The 12,786-nt window shown below is 34.9% G+C and overlaps 1 protein-coding gene across 1 annotated transcript; it reads right to left on the bottom strand.

The window, feature by feature from the left end:
* Positions 1–9,821: 9,821 nt before the first annotated feature.
* LOC104861819 (thioredoxin-dependent peroxide reductase, mitochondrial) lies at positions 9,822–10,958 on the bottom strand. The gene is given in 2 exon segments (XM_010623431.3): positions 9,822–10,203; positions 10,473–10,958. Coding segments are annotated over 2 exon segments (540 nt in total). The 3' UTR covers positions 9,822–10,149.
* Positions 10,959–12,786: the final 1,828 nt, after the last annotated feature.

The raw sequence follows: 12,786 nt of genomic DNA, 5'->3' as shown, positions 1-12,786 counted from the left end.
AGTTTATGAGTACTCAAAATTGTTTCTTGTCATTGGTATTATTCACAGTTTCTGGCCCTCTGATTCACAGAATATGGTAGAATGAGTATTCTTCCTTTGCTAAGGCTATAGGGAGAACTGCACACAGTTAAAGTAAAGAAAATTTCAACAAAAAATTTTAAAGCATGGTGCTTTTTATAAATCATAGAACTAAATTTCAAGCGCACAGATTTTAAAAGTCTGAAAGAAAAGGCATGGATTTAAATTGTGATCAGGAATAGAATAATAGAGCATTACAGAGATATTGTGCACTTGTTCTATTGCTGTTAAACATAACTCCACACACTTAGAAACTTAAAACCACACACTTATTTTACATCTCACAGAAGCTGTAGGACAGAAGTTAGGGAATGCGATGATTGTCTGCTGAGGGTTTTGCCAAGCTAAAATCAAATTATTGTTTGGAGCTACACTTCATTTAATTCTTTCATTAGTATGTGTTTGCAGTACACGATGTTTACATCAATTTATGAAGTAGTTGCATATACTTAACATATTTTGATTTCTTTTATTCCCTGCCTCCCTCCCTCCCTCCATCTTTCTCCATTTTCCTCTGTATCCTCATTCTATCCTCTTTCCTGACTTTCTGGATTTTTTAGTTCATGTTTATAACACATAATGCTTACATTCATAGGTAAAATAAATATGAGCAAAAATAATTGAATATGAAGAACAAAAAATTAATGAAAGAAAACAAAATAAAAACTGAGACAGAGCAGTATATTGGAAAAATCAGTAAAGCAATAATTTAAATAGTAGAAAAAATGAATTATAGTAGTGATACAGAAGCAAAAATCAGAGAAGAGGAATGAGGAAAATAAAAGAAAGAAAAAGAAGACCCACCCCTGAAAACAAACAAACAAACAAAAACAATATCTGGCAAGAACCCAAACCAGGTATTTCATTAAGATAATATAAAGCCGATCTCCACATGGCCACTATACCAATGAGTTGAGTATCCATAGAGTTCTCTTCCTGCTTTATTTGTAGTACATTTGCTGGAATCTACACCAGTTTCTCACTTTTCTGTAGGTTGTTTACCAGCCTGCCTGGAAGTGAGGATGTGTCAGTTTCTTAGAGTCCCCTTAGTTGAAGTAAACTCTGCTTAGGCCTTGGTTAACTAAGAATGGGAGGATGCAAAGCACCTTTCCTAACACCATAGTTTTTTGTTTTGTTTTGTTTTGTTTTTTTGTTTTCACATTCTGCTGTATCCCTAGACTTCTGCTTCCCTTGGTGCTGGGTGAAACTCTGTATTTTGCTCTAGAGAATTTATACCTAGTTTGTTGCCAGAAGTTTTGAACTCCAGCCTATCCTGTCTTATTTTTCACTGAGAATCCTTACTGAATTCATTTTAAGAGTTCCGCTTTCCAGCCAGGAGAGTCTGACACAGTCATTAGACCCCCTGACCCCCTATGGCTGCTTTCTGGTGGGTGGAATTTGACTTAATCAATCTGGATCATCTTTCAGATTGATTTTCTAGTTTTGGTTCCAATTGCCTCCCTGTTTCAGAGTCCATGCATTTTTGCTGACTCTTCTCTAAGTATCTCAAATGTATCACCTCTTGTTATCAGCCATCAGCCATTTTCTGGTGCTACTTTTTGTTTTTTTTGTACCAGAGATTGAACTCAGATCCTAAAGCTTGCAAGGCAGGTGGTGGAACTACTGAGCTAAATCCCCAGCCCAGGTGCTACATTTTTTATATTCAACTCAGAATCTTCTTCCAGGGTCACTGATTGTTATCACAGTTCCTTAAAATTTATGAATGAACCTATCATGTAAAGGTACAAGATCCCAATAATGAATGTAACTGTATTGTATACCTAAAATTTACCAATAAACTCAATGAGGAAAAAAATTTAGGAAAGAAACTATTGTTTTCCTTCTGATTGTTCAGAGGGGCTACTTTAGGCTCCTAAAGGACTCAAGCAGATAATCCTATGAATCTTAGTCTTATTCCTAGCAGATTTTTCTGTCAACAACTAGAGAATAAATTTTAAGCTTAGCTGGAAAACAGACTTTTTAATGGGCTGATGCAATTAGGTTTGGCTCATTTTGATAAATCGCCCAAGTTGAACTGATATATGAACTTACACCTAAAAATTCCATTTAAAGCAGTGTGTGTGTGTGTGTGTGTGTGTGTGTGTGTATGAATTATTTCACTTATGCTACTAAGTTATCTCAATTCATTGGAAAGAAAGCATTTTTGTAAGCTTTTTTCAGCTTATATCTTGTACTCTACCTTGAATATGGTGAAGCACAGTATATTGACTATTGTTATTTTCTTATTACTTTACTATGGAATTGTTTACTATAAAATAAAAATGTAAAATATAATATCTAGAATTGTAGTTTCATAAATAACATGGAAAATTGTGTGTATGGGAAATAATGAGAATCTTTTGGGAGCATCTTGGAATTCTTCTTATGACATAAGAGACATAAAATGATCAACATAACATTTTTATATATTTAATTAATTAATTTAATTTTTGGTGCTGGACATCAATCTCAGGTCCTTGCCTTATGAGGCTGGCACCAGAACCACTGAGCAAAAACCCCAGCCCCTACATTATATTTTGAGTTGGCTACAATATTGGCAGTCTAGTAGAGTAGCTTTAACCTTAATCTAGGTATGGAGCTTTGGGATTTTCACTAGGCAGCTGTTGTCTGAAATTTTTTTTATGTCTTCTTATGTGTTACACGAGCTGAAATATTTACCCCAAAAGATCTTTTCATATGTTTTTGAGCACAAAACAAAAAGTAGTAGACTATCTACAATTATTTATGCACTTCAGAGATATTCTGTTAGAAAATGTATAAAAGAGAAACTTTATATAAAACTACAAAAATGTCATTGAATTAAAATATACTGACAATTATAGATCATTGTAACAATTATAGACAAATTATAGATAATTTCAAACTACTGATTTTAAATCCAGTTTATAAAAGTCCTGGGGATATAATAATCTGATCCAAAATGCCTATGTTATCTGCCTCTAGAACACATTAACTTTTGAGAAATTAGTAAGGATATTACTTGGTCATACTTTTTCAGCACTGCTAAATAGAAAAATGTGATTACATTTTGTTTTAAGAAAAGCCTTTTATTTGTTAAAAGTGCTCATGTTAATGTATAAACGCTATAATTACTAAGACTATACAATTGTGGTTAATCTAACAACTCCAACTTTTTTCTATAGAATTTTTAGCAAAACCAAGAACACAAGATACAAACCCTTATAAGAAATGTGATGAAATGAGACTGGATTTTGATTTTGTAGACTTAAGTAAACTTATGGAATCATGAGAAACTTTCAGTAAGCTAGTATATATATTGATGGAGGAGGAGAGGGGATTTGGGAAAATAGGCCCCACATGAGAAGGAAGATAGGTGCATTTTGCTTTTGTTACTGCCATTGATGACACCCAGAAATTAAAATATGAATCTTATTGATAGGTGGATTGCTCAAAACAGGAAAATAAGGAAATTTTTAAACATATCTAATTGAACTTTAGAATCTTGATGTCTTGATATTGATGGAGGAGGAGAGGGGATTTGGGAAAATAGGCCCCACATGAGAAGGAAGATAGGTGCATTTTGCTTTTGTTACTGCCATTGATGACACCCAGAAATTAAAATATGAATCTTATTGATAGGTGGATTGCTCAAAACAGGAAAATAAGGAAATTTTTAAACATATCTAATTGAACTTTAGAATCTTGATGTCTTGAAACTTTAGAATAAAAAAGATGGAGCTAAAAGTCCTAGTTTCTACATAGTATTGAAGAATACAGGGAAAGTACTCCTCCAGATCATATGAAGACAAAAATCGGGATCAACAACAAATTGTAATTTTTTTCTTGAATCCATCATAGAGCTGAAAGCAAAATCCAGAAAAGTGCACAGAATCTAGGGAGAGATAGATAAATACTCCCTATGATAAATGATCATTAATCACCATACTGCCACTGCAAGATCGAACTGTACATGAATACAAAGAATTTCACTAGGGTCATAGACAAATTGGTGGCAGTCTGCAAACTGCATATCTCTGAGAAATGGTGAAGCAGTTTGTGGGTGCATGTATAGAGGAAATCTATGTTTTCTATCATGTCTTTACTTCACAGATACTACTAGTGTTCACCGAAATGTTGGAAAAGTCTATTTTATGGTGGGAGGGGCAACAACACTTCCACTTTTTATCCTTGTAATGAAATATAATTACAGATATGAAAATGGGAAGAGAGGGAGAAAACAACACATGAACATAGAAAAATATAGAGAATATTTTTAATTTTTAGGAAAAGTGAAACTTCAATGTGCTAACACTATGGATTTACTAAGATGGCTAAAATAAAAACTGTCAATACAAAGTGAAGATGGGGATACTTGGAAATCTTCCTTGTAGGTGGGGATGCAAAATATCTTTAGAAAATATTTTACTTATCTCTTAGTTGACAAAAGGACCAATAATTATACTTTTATATATTACTGAAGTAATTCCAAAACTGTTAGAAAAATCTGTATGCTAAAATAGGTACAGCAGAATTGCACACTGTAGTAAAAAACAGGAAACAACTGAGATGTGTGTAACAGGGGAATGGAAAAACAAATAACTCAGTTATTAAAAAAATGACCTGTGGATTTGTGGAAGAACATAGATGTATCTTAAGTGTATTTTGCTAAGGAAAAGAAGGTTGACTAAAGGTCTGCATCCTCTGTAATTACATTCATACAGAATTCTACAGAATGCCAAATATAGAATATAAAACTGATGAATGGTTGGCAAAATTTGGTCTGCGGGAAGGAATAATCACAAAGAAGAAGTTTGTAGAGAGCTTATATGTGAAAAAACTATTTTAAGGCACTGAATGTTGTATATACAATTCTGTTGCTTATGTTCCTTAAAACTGCACCCGAAAAAGTAAATTTTGTAAATGAAAATTTAAAAAAATATTTTGGATATTAGCAGAAATAAATAATGGATGGCAAATTATTTCAAATAAGTCAAATCATAGTAATTATTCATTTAATGACCTTGGTATAGGAGGTCGTGAAAATATTATCTAAATAACATCAGAATATTTTGTTTTTGTAAGACTAAAGACAAAAATTGAGCACAAACACTATATTATACATGATAAATTAGTTTTCACTGGAGTATTGAATAACAATTCTCACAGTAATTTATTTGTATCAAAGAAGCTATTACGCTAGGACTTAAAAATAAGTAAGCATATTGAAGATAATTTTTTTCATTGTTAGAGAAGAATGTTACAAATATTCAGAGAAGAGGCCAGAGTTAATTCTGTTGTGCATAACTTAAGATGGACACATCAGTATGAACACATGATACATCTATTTAATATAAACCCTTGGATGGTGATTTGCTTCTTCTGTGAGTATTCTGCAAAACAAACAAAGAGTTACAATGAATTTTAATCTAAAAATAAAAAATAATCATATGGACAGAAATCAATGCAATGGAGACTAAGAGAATAATACAAAAAATCAATGAATTAAAGAGTGGGGTTTATGAAAGAATAAATAAAATCAATAAACCCTTAGCGAACCTTATTAAAAAGGAAAGAAATGACTCAAATTCATAAAATTAGGAATGAAAAAGGTGAAGCCACAACAGATCAAGCAAAAATCTAGAGGATCATTAATACCTACTTTAAGAATGTGTCTTCTAAAAAAATGGATAATCAGAAGAAATGGATAGATTTCTAGATGCTCATGAATTAGTGCTTCATTGCTGAATTCTACAAGACATTTAGGAAAAAAAAACTATTGTTAGCACAGTTTAAATTGCTCAATGAAATTGAAAGGGCAGCAATACTTCCAAATTCATTCCTTGAAGCAAGTGTTATTTTGATTCCAAAACCAGGAAGATCCAACTAAAATAGAGAACTACAGACCAATCTCCCTAATGAACATAGATGCCAAAATCCTCAATAAGAGACTGGCAAACAGAATACAGAGGGTCATCAAGCAGATCAAACACCCTGACCAAGTGGGATTTATCCCAGGGATGCAAAAATGGTTCAACATGCACAAATCAATAAAGGTAATACACTTTATTAACAGATTAAAGGACAAAAATCATATGATCCTCTCAATAGATGCAGAAAAAGCATTCTACAAAATTCGACATCCATTCATGATAAAAACTCTCCAGAAAATTGGAAGAGATGGTCATTATCTTGACTTGATAAAGGCTCTCCCTGAAAAACTAACAGCCAACATCATATTAAATGGTCAAAAATTGAAAACCTTCAAGCTAAAACAAGACAAAGATGCACATTATCACCCTTTCTGTTCAATAACATTCTGGAAACATTAGCCTCAGCCATTAGACAATAGATGGAAATAAAAAGAATAAACATAGAAAAGAAAGAAGTTAAACTCTAATTTTTTGGTGATGATGTAATACTCCACATAGAATACAAAAAAAACTCCACCAAAGACTTCTATATTTAAATGAAAGATTCAGTAGACTTGCTGGATACAAGGTAAAACCACCCAAATCAATAGGCTTTTTGTACAGAAATAAGAGACTCACTGAGAGAGAAATTAGGGCAACAATAACCTTCACAATAGCATCTCAAAAAAGGAAATACCTAGGAATCAATCTAAAGAAGGAAGCAAAAGTTGTTAAAAATTCTAGACATTGTTTCTTTCTCTAAAGAACAGATGGAAAAAAATTATTTCCACACTTGTCTCTTCACTCTGTTGGTGTTTTTTTTGTTGTCCAAAAGATCCCAGCCCAGTTATTGATCATTTGTGAAATTTCCTGTGAGATCAGGGTTTTGTTGAGAAAATCTTTGCTTGCATCTGTCTTCAAGTGTTCTACCTATTCTCTTTTTTCTCTACCAGCATATTTAGTGTTCCCTTCTCTCTCTCTCTCTCTCTTCTTTTAGATTGAACCTCATTATATAGTCCAGATTGGCCTTGAGCTCCCAACGCAGCCCAGGCTGGTTTTGAACTCTTGGCAGTCCTACTGCTTAGACTTCCAAGTTCTGGAATTAACAGGCATGCACCACCACACCTGGCAGTTTTAAAATTAGATTGTTCATACATTCCATTTTTAGTTTAATGCATGATGATAGATATGATTATGGAGGGAATCACAATATTGATTATGCCCAAAGCAGGGCATAAGTAATGCAGGCTGTGAAGAGTTAACCCCAAGATTGGCTTGTTTTGAGAAACAAGTCTGGCTGAAGCTTATGTGCTGAGGTCAGAATAACTCACACCCTAATACAGCTCCCACAAATGAAACCGTTTTTTACTAGAAGGACAATGTTCTAGTTACAATTATATATTTTTCTATTCTGTTTTTAATTTGAGAATGCTTTATCTTTTCCTTTATGAGTCTTGTCTCCATTAGTTTGCTTAGAAATTTCATGATTGTGCATTCTCACATGTAGGTCTCCATTACCACAATTGATTACTCATAAAAATCAGTAGCCCAGATAGACCAGTGCCTTTCGCTAAATTGGGTTTGGTCATCTTGATGCTCTGTTTTCTGTCTCTCTTAATTAAATCTTTTAATTTTTTCTCAGGCTTGTATTGTACACTGAACAGGAGACTAGAACCTACTGCAAAGGATTCCAATAATGTTTGAGGGTTAACAGTATACTCCCAGTTTCAATGTTCAGCATGTGGAAAGCCAGTATTACTAGCACCATTTATTAAAGAGAGTATGTCTTTTTTCCAGTGAAGGTGTTTGGCCTTTGTGAAGATAAGTTTGTTGAGTCTGTTTGGAATTGTTTCTGCATCTCTTAATTTATTCCAGTATCCTCAGATATGATTTTTAGCAAGTATCATACTGTTTTTATCAGGATAGCTTTGTAGTATAATTTCAAGTTAGGGATTGTGATGCCTACTATCTTGCCCTTGTTGCCTAGAATAGTCTAGAGCTATTCTGGTTCCAAATTAATTTTAGGATTGTTATCTCTACCTCTGTGTAGTAAGATACTAATATTTTAATTGGGATTATATTAAGTCTGTATAATAATTCTTGAATTATCTTCATTTAGACTATATTGCTTCCTTTTTTTTTTTTTTGGTTTTTCTAGAGACAGGGTATTGCTATGTAGTTGAGGCTGACCTGGAACTCACTATGAAGCAAACTCACAGCAATCCTCCTGACTCAGCCTCCCAAGTGCTGGGATTACAGGTATGCACCACCAGGCCCTTTTTATATTGGTTCTTTCTACCCAAGAAAAGTGGACAGCTTTACATTTTTTGTTATCCTCTTCTGTCCTTTTTTTTTTCAGAGTACTGTATTTTTCTATGCAAAGGTCTTTAATTCCGTTATTAGACTGATGTCTAAGCATTCCTTTTTTTAATGCTACTTTGAAATGTGTGATTTTCCTAATTTCTCTCTCTATGGGTTTGCTAAATGTGTACAGGAATGGTATTTATTTTTGAATGTTGATTTTGTATCCAGCCATGCTATTGAATTTTCTTATTAAATCTAAAATACGCTTGGTGGAGTTTAGTGCGATGTTCTATGTATAGCATTATGTAATCTGCAAATAATGATCATTTACAGTCTTCCTTCCTTCTTTCCCTATACATATTCTTTTCATTTTTTCTTTTATATTTTCTCTAGCTAATGATATCTGAACAATATTGAGTAAGAGTGGTGATAGTGGCTATCCTTGTCTTATTCTTGATTTTAGAGTAAAAGCTTTCATTTTTTGAATATTCAGAAAGATATTGGCTATTAATTTTTCATAGATGACTTTTATAATTTCCTGTTGAATTAATTCTGCTTGGATTCATTGAGTTATAGTCTTTGTTATCTCTTTCTAAAATGTTCCTCATAACATTTTGAATTGCTGATTTTGTGGTCATGAACTTCTTCAGATGGTCTTTGTCATGGAAGTATATCCCATTTCTCAATCAATTTGGAAAGATAGTTTTTCAGGATACATCAATCTGGGTTGAAGATTGTCTTCTTTTAGGGTTTGAATTACCTCAATCCAAGCTTTTCTTGACTTAAGGGTTTATGCTGAGAAGTCAGCTATGATTCTGGTGGACTTTGCTCTATAGGTGATTTGTTTCTTTTCTCTAACAGCTTTTTTTTATTTTAAAATGTTTATTCTTATATTTTACATCGAGCAGTTCAAGAAAGTAATTACAATGATTTCAAAACGCAATCATACTGAACCAAGGAATTCAATTCATGGCCTTCATAATTATACTTAATTGATACCTAGGAATGCAAGTAGACACTAAACTAGCTAGTGAGTAAAATAGCTGCGTATAAATCTCAGTCACAGGTATGCAATCGGGTCACTGTTACCGTGTTAGTAACATGATTCACATTCATTTCTATCACATCACATCCATTTCAAATGCTAACAACATAAAACTATAATCTTTGTTACCTTAAAAGTTCAGTTTAAAAATATGAAGAAATTGAAGAAGAAAATTTCAGGACTCTTGATCAGAAGCTTTCAGTGCATATGATACTACTTTGGTGTCAACAAAGGTTCAAGGAAGGAAAGGAAATAAGAGGAAAGAAAAATGGAAACAAAGCTTTTGTGAATAAAGATGGGGAGGAATGGGGATTTAGCTCAGTGGTTCCGCTGTCTGCCTCGCAAGCACAAGGACCTGAGTTTGATCCCCGGTACCAAAAAAACAAAAGAAAGAGGGGAAAAGGGTTGAAGGGAGGGGAGGGGAGGGAATGAGAAAAAAAGTAGCAGCAAAATATATCATGTACGGGTACAAATTCCCTATAATGTTATTATTATATATCTAAAATATACTAGTAAAACAAAGGGGGAAAAAAAACCCTGCAAGAGTACTTTCTTTACCAGCTGAGGACCTGTTCTAAGAAAGGAGCTGGCTTTCCGCAGAACTTAGCTAAGCTGTTGAGATGTCCCAGTTATGGACTCCTGAGGTTAGCAACTGACCGCCTTTAGAAGGCCTTGGCCAGTGTTACAAAAACAAAACACTTAAGAGGAATATTTGTAAGTGCGAGCACAACTGGGCTCCTGCCTTCTATAAATCATCATGTGTGGATGCCTAAGGGCCCCTAGCTGCGGCTCTTCTTAGGCTGGAGAAGCTGGAGGTGCACAGGGAGCTCTCTACTGATGGACCTTCTCAAAGTATTCTTTGGAAGCTGTTGGACTTGGCTTGATCTGAAAATAAAATACAGTAACATTTAATGGGTAATGATGACTTTATAAAAAGTTTCAAATTTGAGTTAAAAAGTTCTCAATTTTTAATCTAAAATTTTTTTTTCTTTTTTCAAGATTGGTCTGTTTCCTTCCGAACACACCAGTGAAAGCTAGCTAACAGCCTGCCTGGTCGCTGGCTCTCCCACTGAGCCCCGGGGCTGCACCCATCTGCATACAACCTTGAGGCAGAGGACCCAGGACCCTGGGGTGCTCTGGGGAAAAAAACCTACTGTAGGGGAATCTGGTGTCCAGTTTGCTGGGCAGACTTCTCCATGGGTTTCCACAAACTGGAATGCCTTCACCAAGCGGAGGGTCTCTTCCACACTTCGGCCCACGGGGAGATCGTTGACACTCAGATGCTTGATAACACCATTGGGGTCGATGATGAAGAGGCCTCTGAGTGCAATACCAGGACCTTCCAACAGTACACCGTAGTCCTGGGAAATCTGTTTAGTTAAATCCGACAAAAGGGCTATGTTCATGTGGCCCAAACCGCCATTCTTCCTGGGCGTATTGATCCAGGCAAGATGAGTAAAGTGGGAATCCACTGAGACTGCGACAACTTCACAGTTCACATCATGAAACTCTTTGGCTTTGTCACTAAAAGCAACAATTTCTGTGGGACACACAAAGGTGAAGTCCAGAGGATAGAAGAAAAGCACCAGATATTTGCCCCTAAAGTCTTCAAGGCTTAGCTTTTAATATTCTATCCTCATGTTAAATTGAATCTTGACTATTATATAACTTTGTATATATTTTTTACATTGGTGTTCTATTTGCCTTACAGCTGGATGTTAATTTCTTTTTCCTTGCTTGGGGAGTATTATGCAATTATTTCTGTGCACAGTATTTTTATTTGTGTTATTTTCTGCTATTTCCTTGACTCTGATCAATCTCATGTTATTCTTCTTTACATCATTTGGCAGCACTTGGATTAATTTTTCTTGGTCCCTCACTATTTTAAAGAAAAGTTTCTTTACATGATCACTAATCTCATTCATGTCTTTTAGATCTAATATCCTGTCCTTATATTAGTTCATTCTACGGTGTATACTTTCAATTGAATTTTTCATCTCTTGGGTGTCTGTTTGAATTTGTTTTATGAATTCCATTTCTTTTCTATGTTGGACATTCTTGGTTTCTATCATTTTCCTCCTCTCCTCTTTTTTATTTGTATCTACTGTAGATTTACTAGCCATGTCCTTCATTAGTCATCATGTCTACTTATCTGAGAAATTATTTCTAATTTGATGTGGAATTTATACCCTTATGGTGATTTTACCCTCAGGGGAGAAAATTTAAAAGGTGTTAAATGAAAAAAATAGAAGAAGAGAAACAGATTAGGGGCAAAGTGAACCAAAAAATAAGATTACTCAAATTTCTTGGATATGGTGAATAAGACGGGAGGGAAAGAAGAAAGGATGAGCCAGGAATTTAGCTCAGTGGTACCACTGCCTTCCTTGCAAGTGCAAGATTCCAAGTTCAATCCCTGGTACAAAAAAAAAATGGGGCAGGGGTTCAGCTCAGTGGTTTTTCTGCCTTCCTTGCAAGTACAAGGTGCTGAGTCTGATCCCTGATACTAAAAAAAATGAAAAAAGGATAAAACAAAAACAAGAACAGAAAAAGCATACAACAACAAAATTAGAAACATTTATTCTCATTAATATAAAAGCAATAAATAACAATGAAGAAAAAGAGAAAAAAGCAAAGAAGAAAAAAATGTCCACTTTAAGGCATGTCTCTTTTGTCACTGGTAAACAGTGGAGACAGATAGCCTGGATCCACGTTGATTGATCCCAGCATGCCAGCAGTAGATTTAAGACAGAGTGTCAGATAATTCCATCAAGGCTGCGACTTTAATTCCACTGAAGTCCAGGGTACTTCAGGCTTCTGGTTGGGAAGTTTGGTCCTCTGTTTTTTGGCCATCAACACCCCAATTGCCTCCTGCTGGCTTGAACTCCGCTCACTGCAGACTTAAACTGCTCCTTAACCTCCTGCTGGCTTGAACTGGGCTGACACTCAACGTTACATTGCCCACTGCTAGGTAGGCCCAACCTACAGTTGCTCTATATTCTGAATTCACTTGGTTCCTTTCCAAAATGGTAACTGCTAATCACCGTGTCCTGGGGGTGGAGGCATTTCGACTGAAAAAAATTCACCAGGTACTGCCATCTATAGCATACACTGCTCTGTTGCACTGATGCACTTCTCCTTCAAGACCTCTAGGATTGTGTCTGAGGATCAAGCCACCTCTCCCACACCATAAACCAGGTTTAAGGGAGAAAGTTCCATTTGCCACCTCCCATTTCCCACTCTGTTTATTCTCCCTGTGAACTCCAGTTCTTACTTCAGTTCTTTGCTGAACAATGCAGATACACTTACCTCATTCTTCTTTTATTCTCATTGCTATATTTCACTGTCAGGACTCCAAATTTCAGAGAGGCTGTTTGTCTGACGTTCACCACTCTGTCATCTTCCCAGAAGTCTTGCTTATTTTTCTATACATTATGCTTTTTTTAAATTATTTTGTATTATATTTACATT

This window comes from Fukomys damarensis, unplaced genomic scaffold (genome assembly GCF_012274545.1).
Source record: "Fukomys damarensis isolate Sample0158 unplaced genomic scaffold, DMR_v1.0_HiC HiC_scaffold_39, whole genome shotgun sequence".
Lineage (NCBI taxonomy): Eukaryota > Metazoa > Chordata > Mammalia > Rodentia > Bathyergidae > Fukomys > Fukomys damarensis.
This window is presented reverse-complemented; position numbering and strand designations above follow the sequence as displayed.